The sequence below is a fragment of the Henckelia pumila genome, chromosome 2 (assembly GCF_033568475.1).
Source record: "Henckelia pumila isolate YLH828 chromosome 2, ASM3356847v2, whole genome shotgun sequence".
Taxonomy (NCBI): domain Eukaryota; kingdom Viridiplantae; phylum Streptophyta; class Magnoliopsida; order Lamiales; family Gesneriaceae; genus Henckelia; species Henckelia pumila.
Window position 1 is genome coordinate 150373746 of NC_133121.1, and position 24189 is coordinate 150397934.

The window sequence follows — 24189 nt, forward strand, 5'->3', positions numbered from 1 at the left end:
CATTATTTTATAATAATATAATATAATATAATAATATGAGTCCAGCGGTATCTTAATCTTAATCAATAGTTATTTATTAGTATGTATACTAAAATTTGTCAACTTAATTTCGTAGTTTGCACAAAACAATTTGGTTTAGACATATTCTAGGAGCATTCTTTTTCATCCAAGCAAGAAAATGTGAATATTTTTAAGAATCAGATCAGAAATTGATAAATGACACACCAATCGAAATCCAGACCGTCGATTCTAGCAGGTCAAACCCATCGACGGCCAATACTGCATCAGATTACACATCCTTTCTCAGGACACCTCCAGTTATGCTTCACTATACATATTAGCATATTTATAAATTTCATTTACCTTGGTATTTTCTCAGTGTTATTTCCTCAATCTCTCTATCTATACAGATTCACAATTTCTACACTCTCGACTTCGTGTTTCTCCACACACTGAGCCGAGCCACTCGTCGATCTTGTTGCACTCGGATCTCCAGGGTTTCCCAGTTGCATCACTCAATCCGCAGCAATGGCGAGTCATTTTTCATGTTTTATGTATTGATTTGATTTTGTGTTTATTAGATCTGGTATCGGAATTTTTTTCTTATTTAGATCACAATTTATGGGGGATGTGGGGATTATGATGTGTTTTTTTCCCCTCAATTCATGCGGAAGATGCGTATTCTGTATGGATTTTATACTGATTTGTTTTCCGAGATCTGACCTAATCTGGGATTGTTGTTCCATGTTATGAACTTTTATGTCGGTGCCGCTGCAGCCGCTCAGACTCGAAATCAAGGTACTGATAAGCATATAAATTGATGGCTACTGTTATAAATACGTTGTTGTGATATGTGCGTACTTGTGAGTGGAGCATTTGTTTTGATGCTGACTTGAAACCTTTCCACCAGAGGAAACTTGCTCAAAGATCAGAAAGAGTGAAATGTGTGGATCTGCACCCATCGGAGCCATGGTACGCTTCTTGTGCGATCAATCAAGATTTCTTTTCTATTCCTTAGTTGATGCCCCTGGCATTTGATGTTAGTAATGGATAATACATTCTTGCTTGTTTTTTCCCCATTCATTTAATTGTCTCTTATTTTTTAATGTTTGGACATCCTACTACTTCTTTGGCATCCCACAACAGCATCTGTTTGAGGTTTTCTGTGCTTTTTGAACATGTTTGAGATGGCAGTTTACTGGGTTTTAATTATTCTATAATGTTTGTTCCCTTACAGGATGTTGGCAAGTTTGTATTCAGGGACTGTTTGCATTTGGAATTATCAGACCCAGGTGTGCAAATTGTAGTTGACATAATTATTTGTATGCGTTTGCCTTTGAATCTTGCTTGGATGTTGTGTATTTTCCATTTACTTTCTAAACTTAGTATTGATCATTGTTTGAAATCTTCGAGAATTCGGCCAGATCTCGACTATCGGATTCTACGCACTGATGAAAATGTAAATAATTTAGCGTAGAGATGAAAAAAATTGTTAGTTTCTTTCACAACTAACTCCTGTTTTTTTCCCCCATTTTTATACACGTGTTGTGTGAGTGTGATGATTGGTATTAGCTTGTTTACGTAATCTACAAGTTTTCTGCTTTAGGAGGGAAGTTTTGAAAGGAAATAAATGTACTAGCAACATTATTTGTCTCTTTATTTTGTATCAGTGTGAGAACCGTGTGAATTATGACCCATTGTTACCATTTTGGGTCTGCTCTTGAAGTTTCTTCAAGTTTTGCTGCTATCTCTCTTTTGAGGGGGTTTAAAGCCTAAATGACTTTTTGAAATGTTATCTTTTGTGTTGCAGACGATGGTTAAGTCTTTTGAGGTTACGGAACTACCAGGTGCATGATTAGATTGGAATATTTATCTTTTATGCTCGAATAACATTTTCTATTGTAACAAGGAGCATTTTCTCATGCTCTATCCTACCGTTTAATCTCACAGTTAGGTCTGCGAAGTTCATAGCACGCAAGCAGTGGGTTGTTGCTGGTGCTGATGATATGTTCATTCGTGTGTACAATTACAATACAATGGATAAGGTCAAAGTGTTTGAAGCTCATACTGATTATATCAGATGTGTATCTGTTCATCCCACTCTTCCGTATGTGCTGTCATCCTCTGATGACATGCTCATAAAGCTCTGGGATTGGGAAAAGGGGTGGGTATGCACTCAAATATTCGAGGGTCATTCCCATTATGTCATGCAAGTTACATTCAATCCAAAAGATACCAACACTTTTGCAAGTGCATCCCTTGATCGGACAATTAAGGTACAATCTAAATGCTTTGTCATGAACTTGTCCAGATTTTTGTTGCCTTGACATCAATATATTAGTCAATAATGTTAATTTTTGTAGATTTGGAATCTTGGATCCCCAGACCCAAACTTTACGCTTGATGCCCATCTGAAAGGAGTCAACTGTGTAGATTATTTTACTGGCGGGGATAAACCTTATTTAATCACTGGTTCTGATGATCACACTGCTAAGGTTTGTACACAGGTTTCTTTTCATCTTCTGCAACTTCTGTTATATTAAGGTTTTAGAACCAACTATGAAATCATATGCAATTTATGCTGAACAGGTTTGGGATTATCAGACTAAAAGCTGTGTCCAGACTCTAGAGGGTCACACACACAATGTTTCTGCAGTTTGTTTCCACCCCGAACTTCCAATTATAATTACAGGCTCTGAGGATGGTACTGTCCGTATATGGCATGCTACCACGTATAGGTAATTCTTTGCTTCAAGATGGCTCTATACTTGATGGTTGAAACATTCCTACGGTCCTACTACCTCTACATCTTTTTAACTTTCTGCTGTAGAAAGTCATTTCCAAAGTTTTCCAAAGCATTCTCATGATATTTGTCATCTTGCAGACTTGAAAACACATTGAATTATGGTCTCGAGAGAGTTTGGGCAATTGGTTACATGAAAGGTTCAAGACGGTAAGTTTTTGTGCTGTTTATCTAACGTGCTTCTGTGGCTTTTTTTGATGAATCTGAAAGTTGGGAATTGATACGAGCAGTATCCGCCCTCGTTGATTCACTAGCAAGTTGGGCATTGATACAAGCAGTATCCGCCCTTGTTGATTCACTAGTTGTTAGTGTCATTTTAAAGCTTGTTTCTGATAGTAGTTGTGATAAGCCTTCAACTCATTTTCCAACCGTAACAATAAAGATTCTTATTCCAAGATCGTGGTTTTTTTTTCATAGCATATTACCCGGTGAAGATGAATCGTTTTGGTGAATTCTGTTTTGTTTTTATTCTATTAGAAGATATATGTTTTATTGATGAATGCAGGGTTGTAATTGGCTATGATGAAGGATCCATCATGGTAAAGCTCGGTCGAGAAGTACCAGTTGCTAGCATGGACAATAGCGGAAAAGTCATTTGGGCTAAGCATAATGAGATTCAGACGGTCAATATTAAGAGTGTTGGAGCTGATTATGAGGTAATGCTTTTGCTGGAATTTAACATATCAGTTTTCAATCAAATTGATATTCTCAAATTACTCGGTGTTTTTCCCAGGTTGCTGATGGAGAAAGATTGCCGTTGGCGGTTAAGGAATTGGGTACCTGTGACCTCTACCCACAGGTGATTATTTCTTGATTCACAAAAGCTGTATGCTGTCGCGAGCTTTTTTCTGTGTGAATACACTCTATGGTATTCAGATCTTGATACATTCTCGGTAGAGCCACATTTTTTTCTTTATGACTGTTATTGCAAAGGAAATTTACTGTTTTATGCATTACTTTTATAAAATTTAGAATTTTATTTGGTTGTTTTAGTTCTATGTTTGTTTTGTGTGCTCTAAAAGTACATGAAATCATACTCGCATTCTTTTTAGCAAGGAAGGTGGGTGATATTCCTATTACCTCTTTAGAAGAATGTTTCGGAGAAAATTGTTGAAGTTAATTTCTTTTAATGATTGGAGTGGAAGAGGAGTTTTAAAAAGGCTGTTCGTCATCTTCTTGGTGCCAGTGTTTCAAATATCGAATTCCATTCAGCTGTAACAATTACTCATGGCTTTGTGCCTCGGGAAATTTACTTCGAAAATTTCTTGTACGCAGAGCTTAAAGCATAACCCCAATGGGAGGTTTGTTGTTGTTTGTGGAGATGGCGAATACATTATTTACACAGCTTTGGCATGGAGAAACAGGTCATTTGGCTCTGCGTTGGAAATTGTGTGGTCAACTGAAGGAGAATATGCCGTTAGAGAAAGTACATCAAAAATTAAGATCTTCAGTAAAAATTTCCAGGTTTTTCTTTTTCTTTCGTCCTTCTCATTATTCCTCACTGAAGCGAGATGAAAAAATAAATTATGATGGCTTTTTGGCTCACCCTTCTCTTATTCCAAATTTAAAATTCTAACCATTAGCCTGGTCGGAAAATCATATAGTTTGTCCACTCTCGTAACAGTAGAATCACATTTTTCAGGAGAAGAAGAGCATCCGTCCCACATTCTCTGCAGAGCACATATATGGAGGAACTTTATTGGCAATGTGTTCAAATGATTTTATTTGTTTCTATGATTGGGCTGAATGCAGGTTGATAAGACGAATTGATGTGAATGTCAAAGTAAGAAAGTTACAGCTTATAGTATTCTTATGTTTCTATGGTGGCAATATTGATTATGAAAGATAATTTATCTCTCTTGATTATGTAATCCAGAATCTTTACTGGGCTGACAGCGGGGATATGGTGTCTATTGCGAGTGACACATCATTCTACATACTTAAGTTTAACGTAAACATTTTATTGTGTTTCTTCTGATTCTTGTGAATTTTCATGGTGGTTCTTTCTAATGAAGTCTAACGAATCTGATTTACCTTCTGTTTTGCAGCGTGATGTGGTCTCTGCACATTTGGATAGTGGAAAATCCACAGATGAACAAGGTGTGGAAGATGCTTTTGAGCTTCTTTATGAAATTAATGAACGAGTTAGGACTGGACTTTGGGTCGGGGATTGTTTCATTTACAACAACTCTTCTTGGAGACTCAATTACTGCGTAGGTGGTGAGGTATGATGTAATTTTTCAAATAATCTTATTATCATGATATTCCATTTCTTTCTTCCTTGGTGAGAAAGCAAATGATGATCTTTGTGACTTTGTAGGTGACAACAATGTTTCATTTAGACCGGCCGATGTACTTACTTGGATATCTTGCTAACCAGAGCCGTGTTTTCCTCATAGACAAAGAATTCAAGTAAGTTGCTCTTGCAAAATTTTATAATTTGCGTATGTTGATCAGACTTGTTTACATTGGGAGTTGAACCAGAACTAGAGTGTTTTTGTTAATTTTATCTATTGATCTATGTGCAGTGTTATAGGATATACTTTATTGCTCAGCTTGATTGAGTATAAAACTCTTGTAATGCGTGGTGATCTGGAAAAGGCAAATGAGGTTTTGCCATCAATCCCAAAGGAGCATCATAACAGGTTTGTCACCTCTTCGTTTTTGTGACTATGGTTTCCTAAATCTTCATGCCTTGTGCATGACTGACTTATATAATTTATTAAATTCTCTGTCACTGTCATTATCAGAACAAATATAGCTCAAATAATTACATTATTAATGTCATATTACTTCTGCATGATGCTACGACCCTTCGATTGGTTTTCTTTGCCATTTTTCTTTCAAATCAAGATCCTGTGTTTGAAAGAAGAATAATGTTCCTTAACTTGCTGTTTTTATTTCTCACCTTATGTGCCATCTCTTATCTGGTTTTATTTAGTGATTCTAGTACAGTTAGTTTAATTTAATTCTGGATATCAAATGATTTTGTGCCCAGTGTGGCTCGTTTCTTGGAATCCCGAGGAATGATAGAAGATGCCCTAGAAGTTGCTACTGATCCGGATTACAGATTTGAGTTAGCCATACAGCTGGGTAAACTAGAGATTGCAAAGGTAAAGGACTCTTTTATTTTGCTTGTACGCACTTGAATTATTACAGTTACAATATCATCTCTCTCATGTGTTGTACTTCGGAGAATTATTTGGTTCTTTCATACATTTTCTGCACAGGAAATTGCCGCAGTAGCTCAGAGCGAATCTAAATGGAAGCAATTGGGTGAATTAGCCATGTCTACTGGAATGGTATGCACTCCACCATTTTGCCCTAACCTTAACATGCATCAGTTTAGTATTCGCTGATGTTTCTTAAGCTTGATGTAATGTTTTATATTTGATATCATAAGTTTTGCCACTGCCCAAATAATTTAACACCAGTCTCACTTTGAGGAGAGACCTCCATGGCCCGAACAATCACCATTTCAACTTTCCCTTAAGCTGTAACACGACCAAGTATTGTCGATTACAGGCAATGGCAGTTATAAGATGACAAATTTAACCTCTATTTTTCATTTTTAGAAATGAAGATGTTATCCATTCCTCCTTTTCCCCCAAGAAACCGTACTCAAACTCACGTCCATATTTTTATATGAGTCCAAATGAGATAGATGGAGCCCAAATAGAACCCTATAGCGCAAAATGGTTTATTTTTGAGTTTTCAGTCGAACTGAAGTTTGACTCAAGGATCATCAGGCTTCGGTTCTACTCACTGAGCATCAGGCTCAAGCAGTTCAACTCGAATGTTGTTTTACTCATGATATATCCTGTGGGAAAGTGGACAAAATGACTTGGTAATAATATACATGTGCAAGAGCATATGCCGTTTTCCTTATCCCCTCTCTCTCTTTGTTGATTTAATGAGGTCACTTTTAAATCCATTTGGGTAATGGATTCATATGCTTCTGTTGCAGTTAGAGATGGCTGAAGAATGTTTGAAGCAAGCAAATGATTTGAGTGGTTTGATGCTACTCTATTCTTCTTTAGGAAATGCCGACGGAATCACGGAACTTGCATCTCTTGCCAAAGAGCATGGGAAAAATAATGTTGCGTTCCTCTGTCTTTTTATGTTGGGTAAACTGGAGGAATGTCTTCAGCTATTGGTTGACTGGTAACTCTTTTTAATTGTATCTGGTGGTTGTATTTATTAGTTGCCTTGATTAATATGAATACAAATTTGTTTCCAGTAATCGGATACCTGAAGCTGCATTAATGGCTCGTTCTTACCTCCCAAGTAAGGTTTCCGAAATCGTTGCGCTTTGGAGAAAGGACCTCAATAAGGTTGCAATCATTTTATATAAACTGTATTATCTATTACTATATATAAAGGGAGAGGACATAATAGAAACAATCATTTGGTGAAGTTTTTTAATATTCCAATAATACCCTTCTAACTTCCCACTACCCATTATCCACTTTTTTTTTCAAAACAAAAATCTCATTCAATCATGTTAATCCACATATTCTTTTTTCTCACAATCTCAACATTTTCACACCTAGCATCTATATTTTGATTGGTTAATCATTAAATTTATTAGTGGGTTTTCAAATTATAAAATGAAAATATTATCGTATGATGTAAATATTAAAATTTTTATTAGGTTCCGATTTAATTTTTTTTTATATAAAAATTGCATAAAAATTTCATTAAAAAAACTAATTTAAAAAATAAAATATTTCAGGCACACGCAACGCGTGTGCATTGTCGCTAGTTTAATTTATAACAATTGCTGTTTTATGTTAGCAAATATGATTCATGGATTCTCTTTCTCTATGTCAAAGAAAGAGAAATTGAAGTTGAATGAACTGTAAGAGGGTTATTGGTTGATTGTGTTGTTTGATCTGATTCTGTGATTAAATGCATATTTCAGATTAATCAGAAAGCTGCTGAATCTCTTGCTGACCCTGAAGAGTATCCAAATTTATTTGAAGATTGGCAGATTGCGCTTGCTGTTGAAGCTAAAGCTGGTGAAACACGGTATCTATTTATGTTTGGCAGATGAATTTCTCATACCTCACTATCCAATTAAGCTATTTATACCATATAAGAACATGAAATCCAACCACATACGCTGATCATGATTTTTGTCACTTTTGTTAATTTGAAATATTTTAAAAAGACTTTGTGTAAATTTGATCCCAGTTGGATGTAGTATCTGTCTTTATTTTTTCTGTTTGGAGTTTCCTTGTCTAATGTACAGAGTTTTGGCCAAGCTTTGTAAGTTAATGCTTGAAGATGAGCTCTGGAGGAGTTACTATCAACTTGTTTTCCATGTAGGGGTACATATCCTTCAGCTGCTGAATATGTGCACCACGTTGATAGATCAACTGCAAGTCTTGTAGAAATTTTTAGAAATATGCAAATGGATGAAGAAGAACCACTGGAAAATGGAGACTTGGATCACGAGGTAGAGGATAATGTATTTCTTGTTCTGATTTGTTTTTCAATTTAATAATTGGTATTTCTTGCCCTTTACAGAAAACTAGAAAACTAGAGATGATATAAAAGAGCATCCGCTCATAATAAATTTAGTAGTTGTCTGTATCTATATTCTGTCAAACTCTTGATGTGGAATAATTTTTAAAAATAGGTATTTATAAAGGATTTCTGGCATTTCTTTCTAATATTGATATTGTCAATCGTCCAAGGTTTTTTTGTATTGTTTGAGAGAATTTAGTTGCTATAATTCTTTAGGTGTGCTGATATGAACCTGCGAAAATGCTGCAGCAATTTTTAAGATTTTTGATATCTTATGCTTATACTCTGGTGTTGGTGTTTCTCTTTTCCAATTGTGTAGGTTGCTGAGCAGAATGGAGATGAAATGAAAGACGAGCAAGGTGCAGCACATATAGAGGGGCATGATGAGGGCCAAGATGAGGCTGTTGTGGTGGATGCGGACTCTACAGATAGTGCTGTACTCGTTAACGGAAATGAAGCAGAGGAAGAGTGGGGTACGAATAATGCAGGAAAACCATCAGCCTAAAAGCAATTGGTTGTGCCGTGTGAAATTCCTAGTTTTGATGCTGGTGATTAATTGAATTTCTTTTTGTTGCTTCATCGACTACCAATTTTTGTAGTGTTGATACAGTCTTGTGTTATCAATTTATTATATATTCATCAGAGTCCCATATGCATCTTCTTATCTGATATACATAAGAGTTTTAGTAGTCAGCAAATGTTGATTCCTAGTCTGAATTAATAACCTAATGTAAGTGGGATGAGTTCCCTTTTGAGAGAAAGTATACTAGTGTTTGAACTGATGCTGTTTTTGTGAAGTATCCTTTAGTTTCTTGTGGAAATGAGGTAAAATGGAGATCATATATGCTCTTGCGATTATCTTGGATTATGGAGTTTCTTGACTACCGTGGATGCCATATATTTTTTATTGCCCTTTCATTTCATAAACGATAACAAGATCTTTTTTTTTCCGATCAGTCTGGTAATGTGCTTTCCATATGACCAGAGTCATTATTATTATCATATAATTTTGGCAACTTAATGTAATTTTGGCGTGAAAGCAAAACTTAGATTTCAGAATAAATATAAAATTGCATTTGTATATTATTTTTGGGTAACAGTTTTAACCCTATAACAACCGAATCTTAATTTTCCTCCCCTTTTGTCTGAGTTGACAGTGCTTACACCACATCGTTAGGCCCTCTGAAGACACGTGATTCCAGCAATGTATAACTTCTCTCAGGGTAAGAATTGAAGCTTTTTATGAAAATGTATTTTGGTTGCAATTCATTCAATTGCCAGATACCCTAATTATTTGGTTGCAATTCTTTTGTTTGTCAGATACTGAATATATGTTATTTTGCAAGATGAGGTTTAGGAAGTGATTTTCTTTGTTTTGGTGTACTTTAATATGAAATGTACGACTTTGGTGCTATAGGATTTTTTTACTGAATATGCAACTGCTGATGACATTTTCTATATTTGTGCACACTAGGTTAAAATACGGGTTTGTGTACTGTTTTTCTTATTACTTATTAGTTATGGTAAAAAAACTACTGTTTTTCTTTTGTTACGTGTTAACATTTGGTCAGCTGATCAGATACAACATTTGATCCTGAACTTGTGCTATTCATTCTTGCTGAAAATATGTATTTGTTTTGAGCAATATGTTGAATCATTTTCTCGGATGTTCTCAGAAAATAGAACATTCGTGAATGTGTCAAAACTCAGCAAGCAAATACTTGTTGGACTGCGGATATCTAATGTTACATTATTTCTCATAGTTGAGGCTGGCTGTGTGTTTAGATGGTCTGTTCTGTTGTCATTTAATGGAAGCTTTCTTCTAATCTGGAATGAGGCTGACAACCAAGTTTGTTATCTCAATCACCTTGTAGCACTTACTTATGTTAGCCACTGATTTGTTTCATCTCATCTAGGTAGATAGTGACATGTTCTCAAAATTGGATTGTGGATAATGCATATCTGCTATTTTCACTCTTTTGGTTACCTCGTACTCATGTAACCATCCTATTATTGATATACCGTATGAGAATTCTTCTGTGTCCCTCCTCATCTCTATGCGCACCGATGTACGAGTCTGATTCTTGTTCCAGGTACTTTTGAGGTCGCCTGGAGTAGTTCATATCCGGGAATAGTGTCTTTTCTTCCTGTGGTGTGATATGCGCAACGAATTTTGTTTCGTAACAGGCATATAAGGTGTAATTTTCCTGCTTTTGTTTGAAGTTTAGTTGTCCACTTGTTTTCTACTTGCTGCATACTTGTTAATGCCAATTTTCCATTTGAAGTTATCGCTTGCTACTGCACTGCTACTTGTGAGTAATAGATACACATCATACATAGGAACTTCGGTAATAGAGGTAATTTTGTATTCTCTATCTTAATTGCTTAGTTTTAGTTAGACTCGGTCCGATTTGTTATTGGCATGCAGATTATTGGTTTTTTCGATTATAATTATAAAATTCTAAAAATATTCCTCTTTTTCTGAAATGGGCCCCTTAAAAAATCTATAGTTATTTTTTAATATTCAAAATAATATATGCAAAATGTCAAGAGAGTTGATAAATAGCAATAAGTAAAATTTTGTTTGAAAAAAAAAGCCTCCAAATAATTGCATGCCTTGTACAATGATTGAAAAATATTGAAGATGTATATATCCAACTTAAAAAATCGTTTAAAATGCGTTCATTGAACAATGCCAAGTAATCCGGTTCCACGGTCACTTCGACGACCAAACTCCTGGAATGTTTCGGGATATCAATTGAGTATTGGGAACATAAACTCGCAGAGAAAATCGACCATTCGTATGCAGTAGAGATGAATAGCAATCTGATACAAGAACGGTGGAAGGTTATCCGAAATAATAGAAGGGCTATTAAGATGATGTTTGATTAAATTTATTAAAACAGTTTATAAATTCTTGTAATATTTTATGTTCTTCTTGTCTCTGATATAAAACACATTTCTTTTTCATCATTTCAAATGTACGGTGCTTTTGTTTCGATATTTAGTAATATTTTCTTTATAATTTTATCAATTTACGCTCGTAATTAATTCATTCTAGCAATTTGTTTATCCTATTAAAATATTTATTGAATAAAAGTAAAATGATAAATGTCTTTGTAAAATTTACTTTTCAATAATTGTCTCAATTTGCGTGAAAATATACACGAGCCCAAATATATTGAACGAGGGAGTAAGTTATTTAGGAGTTCATAAATTTTGAAGCCTTATTTTAAAAATAATTTGTTAAAAGTATTTGAACGAGCTTAATTAAACTTAAAAATATTGAGTCCATCACATGTTAAAAGTCCAATTCTAGGGGGAATGATAGGCCCATGAAGATAGGCGGTGAAGAAAAGGTACGTTGGTTCCCAAAGCATGAGGATGAGCCTCATCGAGTTAGCTCTACCTCGACAAGTTGAAACCTAACCATGAAGGTCCATAGCATGAGACAAGATTTCATTTTGGATAAGCGTGTTTTGAAAAGTGACTTGCGGAGATTGTAAGTTTATGCGGGTAACTAGTTATATTTAAAATTTCAAGTGTTAGTAGGTTGGATGAGATTGGATTTGAATTTTTAAAATTATTGCTGAGGTCATTGCTCCATAATATTTCTTGACTATTCTTGTTGATGCTTGGATGTTGTTTTGGTGAGATGAGTTTTTGGAATTTTTGTGTTAATTAAGTTTTGCTCGGGACTAACAAATATTTAAGTTTGGGGGAATTTGATAAGTGTATTTTATGCACTTAATTTGATTATGATTTTAATTGTTAATTGTTTTGTTTCGAGCAGATTTATGCGATGTTTTGTTGTTTGTGTGCATGTAGGAGAATTATTGAGATTTGCAGGGGAAAGAATAAGAAGCAGGAAAAGAAAAGAAAAATAGGAAAGAAGCGCTGTAAAGAAAAGAAAGAAGAAAATCAAAGAAAGTATAGCGCTTGTTTATAGCACTATAAGAGAAGGATTTAAGCGCACCGCACTGTTTCTCGAGAGCCTTGGAAAATAAAGGGCGTAGCTTAAGCACGCCCGCGCATGATTACTGAGTGTCCGCCCGAAGAGATTTCAGAGTTTTAAAATTGTCGGGAAGGAAAGTTTATATTTTATTGGGCTTATTATTGGGCCTTTGTGTGCAACATATAAAAAGGAATTCGAGAGTCAGAATGAGAGGAAGTCGCCGCATACTTCAGAGAAATATTGTGGAGAGACTTTGAGATTTTGATTGTGAACTTTTGGGAGGAAATCTGTGCTTAACATGAAGAACAGAGTTTGAAGATCGAGAGTCCGGACACAGCATCGAATATTTGGCTTTGTTTTCTCTCTTTTATATTTATTAATTTTTGATTTAATGTTTATTTTTCTGAACATGATTTGGTTTTGTTTGAATTTTATTATGAACTAAATTTTTAGATTCTAGAGGTCGGATGGAACCTGGTGTAGACACTTTCATTAATTTTTTATTTCATTGAATTGAGTTCCTCTAGATTAATTGTTTTTCTAGATTTGATTGTATTTTCAATTATTTGATCAATAATTGATTTGTTATATTTATTTGGAATTCGAAACTCGGGAGAGGGGATTTTGAATATGATCGATAGAAATAACACTATTAATTGTTTATATAACTCGAGAGAGTATATAACTTTAATAGAGCCTTAAGAAAAACATTGTTTTACATAGATCACTGCAATTAAATTCTTAATAGGGATATTGTAATTGAACTGCAGTTGATACACTCTATTTGAAACTCGAGAGAGGGAAATAGAATAATCTAAGTGTTCTTGGTTATTAATTGAAAGGAATTCATGAAAATAAATTAATTATGAGTGATTGTAGTCGAAACCAGGTGAAATAAAAACCTCTAGATCATTTTTCATCTGATTGATATTTCTCTGAAAATTGTGTGTGTGCTATAAAACTCCTTTGCTTATTTTTATTTTTTTGCAAATCTTCTGATTATTGATTTTCTAAATAAAATTATGTCTATTTTAATTACAAGTACTGAATATTTTCACTTTACTCCTCGTGGGATCAACACTCTATTTACTAATATATTCTTGAAACCGTGCACTTGCGGGCACAAAATATCGCAACATAATGCATGAGTATTTTGCATTGTAGTACGGACAATAGGCTTTGACATAGAGCTGGTCTAGCTTGCCTTAGTATTTGAGGTACGAAAGTATTATTCGTGATATCCAGATTGAGTATGCATGTATTATGTGTTTGCATGAATTATATGACTGCATGTTTTATATGCCTTTATATACAACATGCCATGATTGTATTTTGCATACATGAGCATATTGAGCCTGTATCCTTATGGTATCATGTATTAGGCTTTTTACCCTATCCTGTCAGTAGATGGTTGGACACATAGATTCGTGTTAGGTCACCAATATCAGTTGGACACATGAGCTCGTGTCAGGTTACTGATGATTGGTTGGACACGTGTACTTGTGTAAGGTCACCATCAGGGCATCTAGGTATGTCGGTCACCTCCTGTAGCGACGGCTCAGCGTTGCACATACCAGGGCCCAAGTTTAGTCTATGAGCTAGTTTTTCTTGGCCTGAGTGTCTTGGTACCCAGTTCACTTGCATACATGGACATATAATACCGTATACTCATACTCTCGTACTGAGTGTTTTATGCTCACGTCTCGTACTTTGTTGTGTCTGGACGCCCTATTCCATGGGGCATGTCTGCGGTGAATGAGGCGGGTGGTTCCATGAGAGCTTAGGCGATTGATGGCCAGGAGGGATATTTTGTCTAAGCTTTTGGTTTTAATGTATTTGGAATAATACATTTGGATTTCGATATGATTGTATATTTATGTTTTCATTTGAGATTTATTTACGATTTCCGCTGTTATTTCTCATTATTTGATTTATTAAGTTAAATGCATGCTTAAGCTTCAAATTAATAGTTGATCACGGCGCGGGTCACTACATAATACATGCAGCATAATAATCGTGATATAATATATGCACATGAAACATGCCAGATAAAAATGCAGCACATAGAACATGCATACTCTACCAAGATATCTTGGATATTACTTTCGTACCTCAACAACTGGGCTAGCTAAACAAGCATCTACAACTCATCACTACAAACCAAGACAATACCATATCACTTACACTGATCTAAAAGCCTTAACTAATCTAATAGATACTCCTTAATACAATAGTGATCACAGACTATATTTGCGTTCGTCGTTAGCCCACTGATGTTGAAGGCTCTGACCCAAGTATAGCTCTGCTACAAGCTTTATGCATCTCTCTATCGTCCGCCCCTCGATTATAAGGCTAAAACCCTAAAAATATACATTGAACCAAAATTAAACACCTAAAACACACCCTGAATTGTGAGTTTTTGGCCCTATTTATAGACCACGATCAAAAGATCCAACCGGGAGTTCGGACCTTCCGAACTCGCATGATTCCCACGGTCAATGTCATCTTGACACCTTGCTGACCAGCTGAGTTCGGACCTTCCGAACTGGACTTCGGACCCTCCGAACTCCCACGTGTCAATACACTGTTGACACCTCACTAGTTTGCATGACCTAACTGAATTCGGATGTTCCAATCTTGAGTTCGAACGTTTCGAACTCATCCTCTGCATCCGAACTGTTCGGATCTTCCAAACTCTCTCATATTCAAGTTTGGTGGTTCCAAACTACCCGAGCCCACTTTGTATTACAGACTATTTTTGGACGTCCTGGAGTTGATTTTCTACTCCCGTTTATCATATTAAAATATCTTAATAATGTTTTACCATTCTAAACATGTTTAGCTAAATTAATCATGTAAAACAGAATTCGGGTTACAACAACCATAAAATTAATAGTAGTTGCCTCCTAAGACCACCTAGTCATTGAATGGTCACTCACCGTCGGGATTTTATAAAGGCGATGCGTTGTTACATTAATCGACTTTTTAGACGACCGCTTAGATTAATATTTTATTTTTTAAAAGAGTATTTAACATATTCGTCCATCAATTTGTTAGATGAAGGGGGATATCCCAAGATTTTGAGTTTAAATCTTTTACAAATAAATTATTGGAGAAATAATATAAAGCTGAACTAAAAGAATTAGATATTTTAGATTAAAAAAATTCTTAGACGCTAGGTGGTGGGTGACCGTCCGCCTATCACATACAGATTTTTTGAAACACTGATTAATAGAATTTCAGACTCCGTGTTTTTTAAAATCAGACATAAAACACTCTATCAAAAGAACAAGGTTCCGTTTGGCCATGTACTATAAAATATTTTTAGTGTTTTGTAAGTTAAAAAAGCTTAAAGTATCTGTTTGAAAACAATTTTTTAAAAATATTTTGAAAGAAATTTTTTAAAAAGTGTTCTCCAAGTATAGTTTTAAAGAACACTTGAGAGATATTTTTAGATGTTTTTAGAATGAAACTATGGAATGGAAGACAAAGATGAACAACATTACTTATGAAATGTTAAAATGCCTATAAAATAGTTGTCCAAACTCATATTTATTCTTAAAACAACTTTTAAAACATTTTATAAATATATGTCCAAACGGAATTTAAACGTATCTCAATAGGTTTGATTTTTTAGAAAGGAAATATTTATCAGTATATAATATTAATATTATTTTTATAAAATTTTATGTATTTTATAGTTTTCACAAACAGGTTAATGCAAATTTTTTTTTCCGGGGAGGTTTAATGCAATAAGTTTTGTATAATTCGAAAGGTACATCCAATATACTTTACATTGATATTTACATTAATTATATCGTATACTTTTGTATTCAATGTATAATAAAATTTTGACAAATAAAATTTTTGTAATATAAAAATTAACATATAAATATTGACGTACATCTAGCATCCATTTTTCAAAAATAAAAAATAAATAAATAAAGGAACAAAATGATCTTAAAATCAAAATATGAGGCGATGCCGGTTCTACCTCTATCCGGTAACGCATGCAGCTGGAGTGGGCCCGAATCCGGTGAGATGCGCCTCTCGGTATATGTTACCCAAGCGCATGTTAGTGTCTGCCCCTTTCACCACACCTACACTAAACTCCGTAGAGATACGTTCTTTCATTTTCTCTTTGATTCCACCAAAATTTATACGAGAATTTCCAATCCTATTTCCTCGAAAATATGTTCTTCGAATTCATAATTGCTTTTTCGACTGTATTGGAATCTTTTTTTGGGTGATATAATCTGGGCTCTTTGATCACCCCACGTGATGGATGATCGAGCTGTTTGAGGCGAGAATTTAAATGTTTTTTCTTTTCAATTTGTGGAAATTTTGCGAGATTAGTTATTCAATTACTGAATATGATCGAGGGCTTTTGAATAGCATTTATTGTTGATGGCGTTCTGCTGTTGTTTGTTTAGTTTGTGTTGAATATAAATATGAAACAGCCTTTTCATTGAAATTAACTCTGTGGATTGTGATCCTAAAGAAACTAACCCTTCATTTCAAGATATAAGTATTTGTTGCTATTGTGAAGAAATACTTAACTGGTAGCTAGGATCGTATCCAAGAATTTTGATGGGACATGGAAAAATTACAAATAAATTTTTTAAGGTCTTTTCACTTTGCCCTCACTAGTTCGGATCCTTTTTGGTGCAGTTAGATCTATCAAAATAAATTTTGTTCTATCTTTAGCAATAATGATCTGAATATTTTGGGTTTTTATATAGGTTATCGATACTTGAATTAGAAGGCGCAATTTTTGGCTTGGCCCCATGATGGATTTTGTTCTCTGAGAACTAATTCTTTTGTAAAACAAGAAAATAGTTGTTATCACAGCAGTTCATAGTTGCTTCTTTGGTCGTGAGTACGATGGATGATAAGGATAAAGCAAGGTACAGCTCCAATGCTTTCGGTGCAGTAAATAACAAGAATTTTTTTACCAAAAATGTCAACACTTCTCCTGGTCACCCGTTTGTTGAGGATGATGATGATGATAACGATAATGAGGAGGGGAATAGAGATAGTGAAGGAGAAGAAGATGATGATGATAATGATAATAATAATGATAATGAGGATGTTGTTGATGGAGGGAATGGTGTTCAAAGGATCGACCCAGATGATTATGAAAGCAATGAAGACAATGATTATAACGGCGTGCAGAAGTACCCAAAGAAAAGGAAAATAAAGACCTTGTCGAGTTATGAATTTGCACCTAGAGTGCAAAAACCAACTCATGGTGGACGTAATTCACCTACAGAATGGACGGAAAAGGAGACTTTTATCTTGCTTGATGTTTGGGGTGATAGGTTTCTCAAACAGGGGAAAAAAAGTCTTCGTTCTGAAGAGTGGCAAGAAGTTGCCGACATGGTTTCTCATGAGTCGAAAAGTGAAAGAACCAATACTCAGTGTCGGAATCGTTTGGATACGTTGAAGAAGAAGTACAAAAAGGAGAAGATGAAGTTGGGAGAAGATGAAGGTTCAAATAGTGAATGGGTGTACTACAAGAAGATGGATATGCTATTATCATCACATCCACAACAAGCTGGTCTTTCTTGTGGTGTTGACTCGGGAGAATATGTTTTCATGAATCCTAAAGTTTATCTGAATCGGTCGAATGGGTTGGACGAGATGAGGGATAGCCCCGGAAACTCAGAATCCTCCAAGGGTGAGGAACATGAATTGCACAACCTTCTTCCGCCCAAGAAAATGAAGACTGCAAAATACAGGCAAAGTCGAGCTTCTGTAAATCTGCTTGCTGATGCTATTCTGAAGTTCAGTGAGACATATGAAAGGATCGAGACTAGCAAGGGGCAGCAACTGGTAGAGCTGGAAAATATGAGGATGGAGTTCCATAAAGATTTGGAATTGCAGAGGAGGCATATTTTTGAGAAAACTCAAGCTGAGATTGGGAAGATACACCGTAGAGAAGATGAAGGAAATGAGAATGGCAGCGGTTGACTTAGTGTATATGGTTCAAATTAATTGCTGTCTCTGAAAGATCTACTGCATGTAGATGTTGTATGATAAGGTAGTTGATTTGCAAGATGATAACAAGAAATTGAAATATTAGTTAGATAACTTCATAATGACTAAAGATGTATCCACTGTTACATTAGCATATCAGTGTAAGCCTGAATGACTGTTAGACAGATTGATCATCACACACAGACAAAAGTCAGGTAGAGTGATCTGGAGTCCCGCCTTTGGTTATTGATTGATATATGAGCTTCTATAATCTTTGTTTATTGAATCATGAATTTAGGACTTGCATTTCATTGTTCCTTTCATTTATTTGGTTGTTACCAGGATGGCAGGAATCTTTGACGTATTATTTCACAGGAAGCAGTGATTAATGGATCTACGGTATTGGAATATTAAATCTGGACTCTGGAGCGTTTATTTTAAACCGACTTTCATTCCTGTAGGTTTCTGTGTACTTTCGATTCATTGAAGGCTAAGGATAATCTTGCATTACTTTCATTCTCCACTGCAGGCACTGTCATAGAGTCATTAGAAAGCAGGGTGGTTGGTCTAGGGGCATGTCGAGCTCAAGTTCCCAGCTTCATTTTAGTGTTTCATGAAATATAGACTCAACTCTCGAGTTAAAAATGACTTCTATTTATATATATATATTAATAATATAAAATAAAGATTAGTATTGTTTGGAGAAGTTATTTAAACCAACTCACAAACTTTTACTTTAACAGTGGTAAAGAGCAATCAAAGGGATCGGTCCCCTTCCCCTAGTGAAAATATGAGATATTAGAGCAAAAAAAAGAATATCGCTATCCAAGTCCAACGGTAATCATTGTCCCAACTCCCAAGCATGTAGATGCCTCGAACTTCGAAGGTAGCAAAAACTAAGCGTGTTCCAAAATTATTGTGCGGTGTTAAGCGTTTGCGCCATGCTCATTGCAATGTTGTATTAATATTTATTCTTGGGAATATTTAAACATACAAAGGATGAAACAAGGGTAATATCTTGTTCCATTTTTAAAAGAAATGAGAATTTAATATGTCGTATTCTTTATTTTCGTTTGAAACATGAGGAAAAGCTAAGCCAATGAAGCAACCAAAGGTGGAAAAGAAAGAGTACGACGAGGAATTGATCTTCTGCGATTAATTTCCCATTATTTGTTCGTTTGGGAATTGGAGGAAGTAGCTAGGCTATTAACCAAGCGCCTGGATGCTTGTGAAAGATGGAATTATTTGCGCAACACTTGTTCCAACGGTGCATGCAGAGAAATTTGAGCATCACACTTCCTCATTATTTTGATTTTTTGTTGCGATTCTTTGCAAATTATGGTCTAATAGTTCCTTTTATCTTTCGCTTAAACGTTTTCAATATGCTTGTACTTGTACAAATGTCACCCTATGAACGTAACTATGAAAAGTGAGAGATGCAAATGCCATCTGCCAAATGCTGTATAGATTTTATGTTGGCTGTTCGATCTGGTGATTTCTTGCCAAGATTGGTTCCATCATTCGCGTAGTCTATGCTAGGACCTTTTTGGTGTATAAATATATCATGAGATGTGCTTTGTATCAGTGCAAAATGTTGGAACATTCCTCGTATCGACTCAGCCAACCTGAAGAAAAGTGGAAAGAAATGATAAAAGCTTGTGATAAAACTCGAGAGGAGCTGTTCATTAGAAGTCTCCTACATTTTATTTTATTCATTAATGATCAAATGTATAAACCTTAATTATTGTCGAGTCTATTTAATTTGGACAGTGGTTCGTGTAATAATGGTTATTCAGACACAAATGATATTTAGCACATTGAAAAGATAGAAAGGAGTGAAAAATAATGTAACTGTGTTATTTGATAAACTTGCTCAAATCAGTTACAACACCATCAGTTACAACACCCCGCCTTACTTGACCTGGAAATCCTGCAAAAACATGCTTTACAACTCATGATCCTACCGTTACGCTCAAAATGCAATCAAAATTCGTGTATGATCATCTGGTTTGTGATTTATGTTACAGCTATTCTGGCTCTTCTGGATTTTCTTTATCAGGATCTTCCTCCTCTTCCTCTTTCTTTTCTTCTTCCTCTTCCTCGTCTTCTTCAGGCGGATCAGCCGGCATTGGTGGGGGTAGTGGAGTTTTCATCGGGCTGAACTGGGGGAATATGTCGGGTCTCCTTCCAGGCTTTGGCCTATCCCACTCCTGAAAACACAATATGATCTTAATTATGGGATGTCAAATGTATGAATCCTGGTCCCATGGAGGAAACGTCCTAGAAGAGCCACACATCAAATGTACAGCATGTCTATGAATAAGTACGATCTCCCTCACTGATATTTGAATGCAATGTACAAGACTGAAACCAATAATTATATAATCAAATAATTTATCGAAGCAGCAATACAAAAAACATAAGGAAGATCCAACCAGCTTCTCCTTGACAAAGGATGTTCTAGTCTGATAAAAATTTGCCAGTTTAGTTCTGTTCTGTTCTTCCAAATATGCCAAGAAAGCAAAGACTTGAAAGTTACACCTCAACCATTTCAGATGGTGAAAACTCAGCTTAGAGATATGTTTTGTGAATCCAAAATAACGAATGAAGCCAAGGGAACCAACTTTCCATTCTGTCATACCATGAACAAGAAAATACAACAAGAATGTTCAGCAAAACTATTAACCAATGAAAGCATGAACCTGCAAACACACTAGCTAGTATTCTTGAACCCTTGTTCTTCACGAGCATCAATACGAAACTAGTAATCAAAAGTTGTAAAATAACTCTCTTCGAGTCCCTCCCTCCTCAAACAATGCCTATTTCCCAACTTACAAAGAGATGGTAGCAAAAACAAAAGACCCTTCTGCTTTTGTGCCCTCTCCATGAATCAAATTCGCTCAAAAGTCAGTCAACCTAGCACGAACATTTCTGCCAATGGTCAATCACAAACAAATACAAGAAGAGGATTTCATAACTAATTTCTCCACAAGAAGTATGAATAAACAAAGAGGAACTCACGATAGGAAAATCGAGAGGGGAGCGGCGAGTCATCTTCTCTTCTTCGGGAGCCATACCCACAACCAATGCACTCCTCCGAAATCCTCGCGTCAATCTCCTGAAACCAATCAAAGGCGGAGGAAGAGAAGCCGACGCCACTGTCTTTGTCCCAGTTTCTGATGAGGTCGAAGGGAGACATGGCGTTATAGTCGGGATTTTGCTTGATAGAGAGAGGGATACTTGGAGATACGCCATTTACGGCGGCGTCCGAAATCTTGTGCGGTGTTGCTGTTAGCTTCTTTTCTTCTCCGCCTACCTACAAATATCCACTCGTCACCGCCACACACACAATCTGTGGCTCGTGAGTCCAAATATTAAACCGGATCCAGGTTGCCTTGGACCCGGCCTTTCAACGCCTGTGAGTCCAGCTTTACCTTGAAAATTATCAAGGCTCTTGAGTTGGATTTAATTTCGTTCCAGTTTTTTAAGAAAAAATCCTACATTGTGTTTGGATCACGGGAATGGGATTTGGTGGGATTTGGAATTGAAAATACCGTTGTAATGTTTGGCAACTTGGGATTTCAAAACGGGATTGGTATTTGGTGGGATTTCATAGGATTTCAATTAGTTAAGTGAAATCTTGACAAAATTGGTTGGATTTCACGGGATTTCACGGGATTTGAGTTTATAAAGCAATAAAATTATTTTTAATAATAAATTCATATACATTACTTATAAATTTTAAGTTTTTTTTTATAATTTTTTTTATAAAATATCATTTATCCAAAATTTATACTATCAAATTCCAAAATATATTTTAACTTTTTGCCAAACACAAAATGGAATTTCAATTCCATGGATTTTAAAATTCAAATCCAATTCCAAATCCAAATCCAAATCCAAATCCAAATCTAATTCCAAATTTTATTTTTTAGACATCTAAACACACTGTTATTTTTTAAGATAACAAATTCGTCACAGTTAGAGCTTGTGTAGGTTCGGTATGGGCAGACTGGACCCAAAGAAAAAAAACACATATAGGTCGTGGAAAAAAAACCTAAAATGCTTCAATGGAAATAAGCTTTACAAATATATGACTTGTGAGGCCTTCAAAGGAAAAAACCTACCCAAATTTTTTGATAATCACATCATAGAAATAAACCTACTTGAGAACAAAAACATAAAATAAAATGATAATGATGAATATTTTAAAATTCTTTAACAACAAACTATTGATTTGATGAGTATTATCACAAAGATTAAGAATAAATTATAAAGTCATTTTCACACGATAAATAACATACATAAATTTTTTAAGAAAATTATTGTAATGTTTTAGAAGATCTTGTTTTATTGTTTTGATTTATTAATTATAGTTTGTCGTCAACACTGAACTAAAGTTCTAACTCTGCGAGTAACGTGCTATTCGGTTTGGCTCGACTCGTACGCACCCTACTATCTCTTCTGCATGTATCGAGTTTTCATGTTTATGCCTTATTCGTAATTTTTAAAATTATTTTACAAATTAAGATTAAAAGATTCAATAATACTCCTTAGTTGGCCGAGGATTTTAAAAAAAAAAATGCAATCGCTAAAGATCTAAATATCGGTTGAGTAGATGCTACCCGCAGGGTAGTGCCCTGCGGGTGACGTGACGGCTTATGGTTGGTTAAAAACAGTGGGTCCCACATGAGACCTACTAATTTTGACCAATCATGGGATTACACATCACCCGCAGGGTAGTGCCCTGCGGGCGGCATATACTAAACCCTAAATATCCGATGACAATGTAAGTTCCATGATTGATACAGCTAGAGAGTTTCTTTTTTTTTTTTTAAAAAAAACTTTCTTTTAGCCAGAAGTATTTAAATAAATATAGAACTTTATTATACAGCATGAACACAAAAATAATTATTTTGGCCGGGACAAGGAAAAATAAATAAGAAAATCAAAATGTGGCCCTTTGAATTAATAAATATGAGGTATTTTAATTATTTAGGATTTATTTAACTAAATAATCTCTGTTTGACCATGATTTGGAAAAATAACCTTCTCAATTTTTTTTTTGTTTTGTTTTTTCATTTCATTTGTATTTGAAGGTCATTTTGCAAATTTTTTTTTTAAAAAAGTCATAAATCAAAAAATTTGATTGACCAAAATACCAATAGTATCTAACATTACCAGTGCCGGCCTTAATGTGAATAACTCCAAATGCACCACGATTGGTAGCTAGTCTTTTACGTTACATGAAACAATATTTATGCTATTTTTATAACTACAATCATGAATGTTTCGATGCATTAAAAGACAAATATAACCGATTATGTTTTAAATTCAATTGTGGTAAAAACATGAACATCGATTGTTGAATGATGCAAATATGTTTGAATCTTATTCTTCGCACTGAAAATATATCCAAATACAGTATGAATTTAAAATATGATGTCGTGTATTATGAAGTAGGGTCAAGCATAAGATTTGAGTTTATAATAAAGAGATGTAGAGTCAGCAAAGTACAAATTTGTGGTACAAATTGGTGGATAAGCATGATAAATTAGGAGCAGTTGTTAATTAGATTTTTAGAGCGGTAATATAATCTGATGATACCAAAAATTTTATCTTGGGTTCGGTTTGGTAGAGCGGATCTTTAAATATCTCTCAAATCGGGTTGAGTCGAAGCCTGAAGTGTTTTTATACAGACAGAAACTTCGTTAGAGGGCATCGAAAGTATTTTCGGCATGACCCCTCCGATGCCTAAGTCAGTGCTCAGAAGATGAAGAATGTAATAAAGCGAGAATAAAAGTGAGTGAATATGTGAGCAAAAGTGAATGTGTAAAACCATAAGAAATACCTGGTATTTATGGAGGCCGAAGGGGTGAGTTACCTTGTTGGAGTAGAATTCTCGTTAGGGCAAAACTCT

The 24189-nt window shown here is 35.1% G+C and overlaps 3 protein-coding genes across 6 annotated transcripts; 2 read left to right on the forward strand and 1 right to left on the reverse strand.

Annotated features, from left to right (window-relative positions):
* Positions 1–361: 361 nt before the first annotated feature.
* On the forward strand, positions 362–10623 carry LOC140884553 (coatomer subunit beta'-2). Of its 3 annotated transcripts, none has more exons than XR_012150664.1 (26): positions 362–531; positions 778–798; positions 911–972; positions 1238–1292; positions 1811–1847; positions 1951–2276; positions 2364–2495; positions 2590–2738; positions 2885–2953; positions 3309–3459; positions 3537–3602; positions 4079–4267; positions 4446–4586; positions 4680–4754; positions 4852–5028; positions 5124–5215; positions 5332–5448; positions 5802–5916; positions 6034–6105; positions 6771–6967; positions 7044–7137; positions 7728–7834; positions 8135–8264; positions 8655–8883; positions 9493–9558; positions 10429–10623. XR_012150664.1 is itself a non-coding variant. In XM_073291342.1 (26 exons), exons 1-25 carry the CDS (start codon positions 529–531, stop codon positions 9510–9512), a joined length of 2751 nt encoding a protein of 916 aa, XP_073147443.1. In that variant the 5' UTR covers positions 362–528; the 3' UTR covers positions 9513–9558; positions 10429–10623. The 3 variants fall into 3 exon arrangements, 2 of the variants coding, with proteins under 2 accessions (XP_073147443.1, XP_073147442.1); XM_073291342.1 differs by having other exon boundaries at positions 8655–8808; XM_073291341.1 differs by lacking the exons at positions 9493–9558; positions 10429–10623 and having other exon boundaries at positions 8655–8991.
* A 5627-nt stretch (positions 10624–16250) lies between these two features.
* On the forward strand, positions 16251–18621 carry LOC140883013 (trihelix transcription factor ENAP2-like). 2 transcript variants are annotated; one of them, XM_073289301.1, is made up of 2 exons: positions 16251–16364; positions 17033–18621. In XM_073289301.1, the coding sequence occupies exon 2, from the start codon at positions 17175–17177 to the stop codon at positions 18261–18263; it is 1089 nt and encodes a 362-aa protein (XP_073145402.1). In that variant the 5' UTR covers positions 16251–16364; positions 17033–17174; the 3' UTR covers positions 18264–18621. The 2 variants fall into 2 exon arrangements, with proteins under 2 accessions (XP_073145402.1, XP_073145401.1); XM_073289300.1 differs by lacking the exon at positions 16251–16364 and adding an exon at positions 16390–16593.
* Positions 18622–20105: 1484 nt separating this feature from the next.
* On the reverse strand, positions 20106–21712 carry LOC140884006 (uncharacterized). The gene is made up of 2 exons (XM_073290666.1): positions 21291–21712; positions 20106–20479 (listed from the first exon to the last, which is right to left on the reverse strand). The coding sequence occupies exons 1-2, from the start codon at positions 21522–21524 to the stop codon at positions 20297–20299; spliced, it is 417 nt and encodes a 138-aa protein (XP_073146767.1). The 5' UTR covers positions 21525–21712; the 3' UTR covers positions 20106–20296.
* Positions 21713–24189: the final 2477 nt, after the last annotated feature.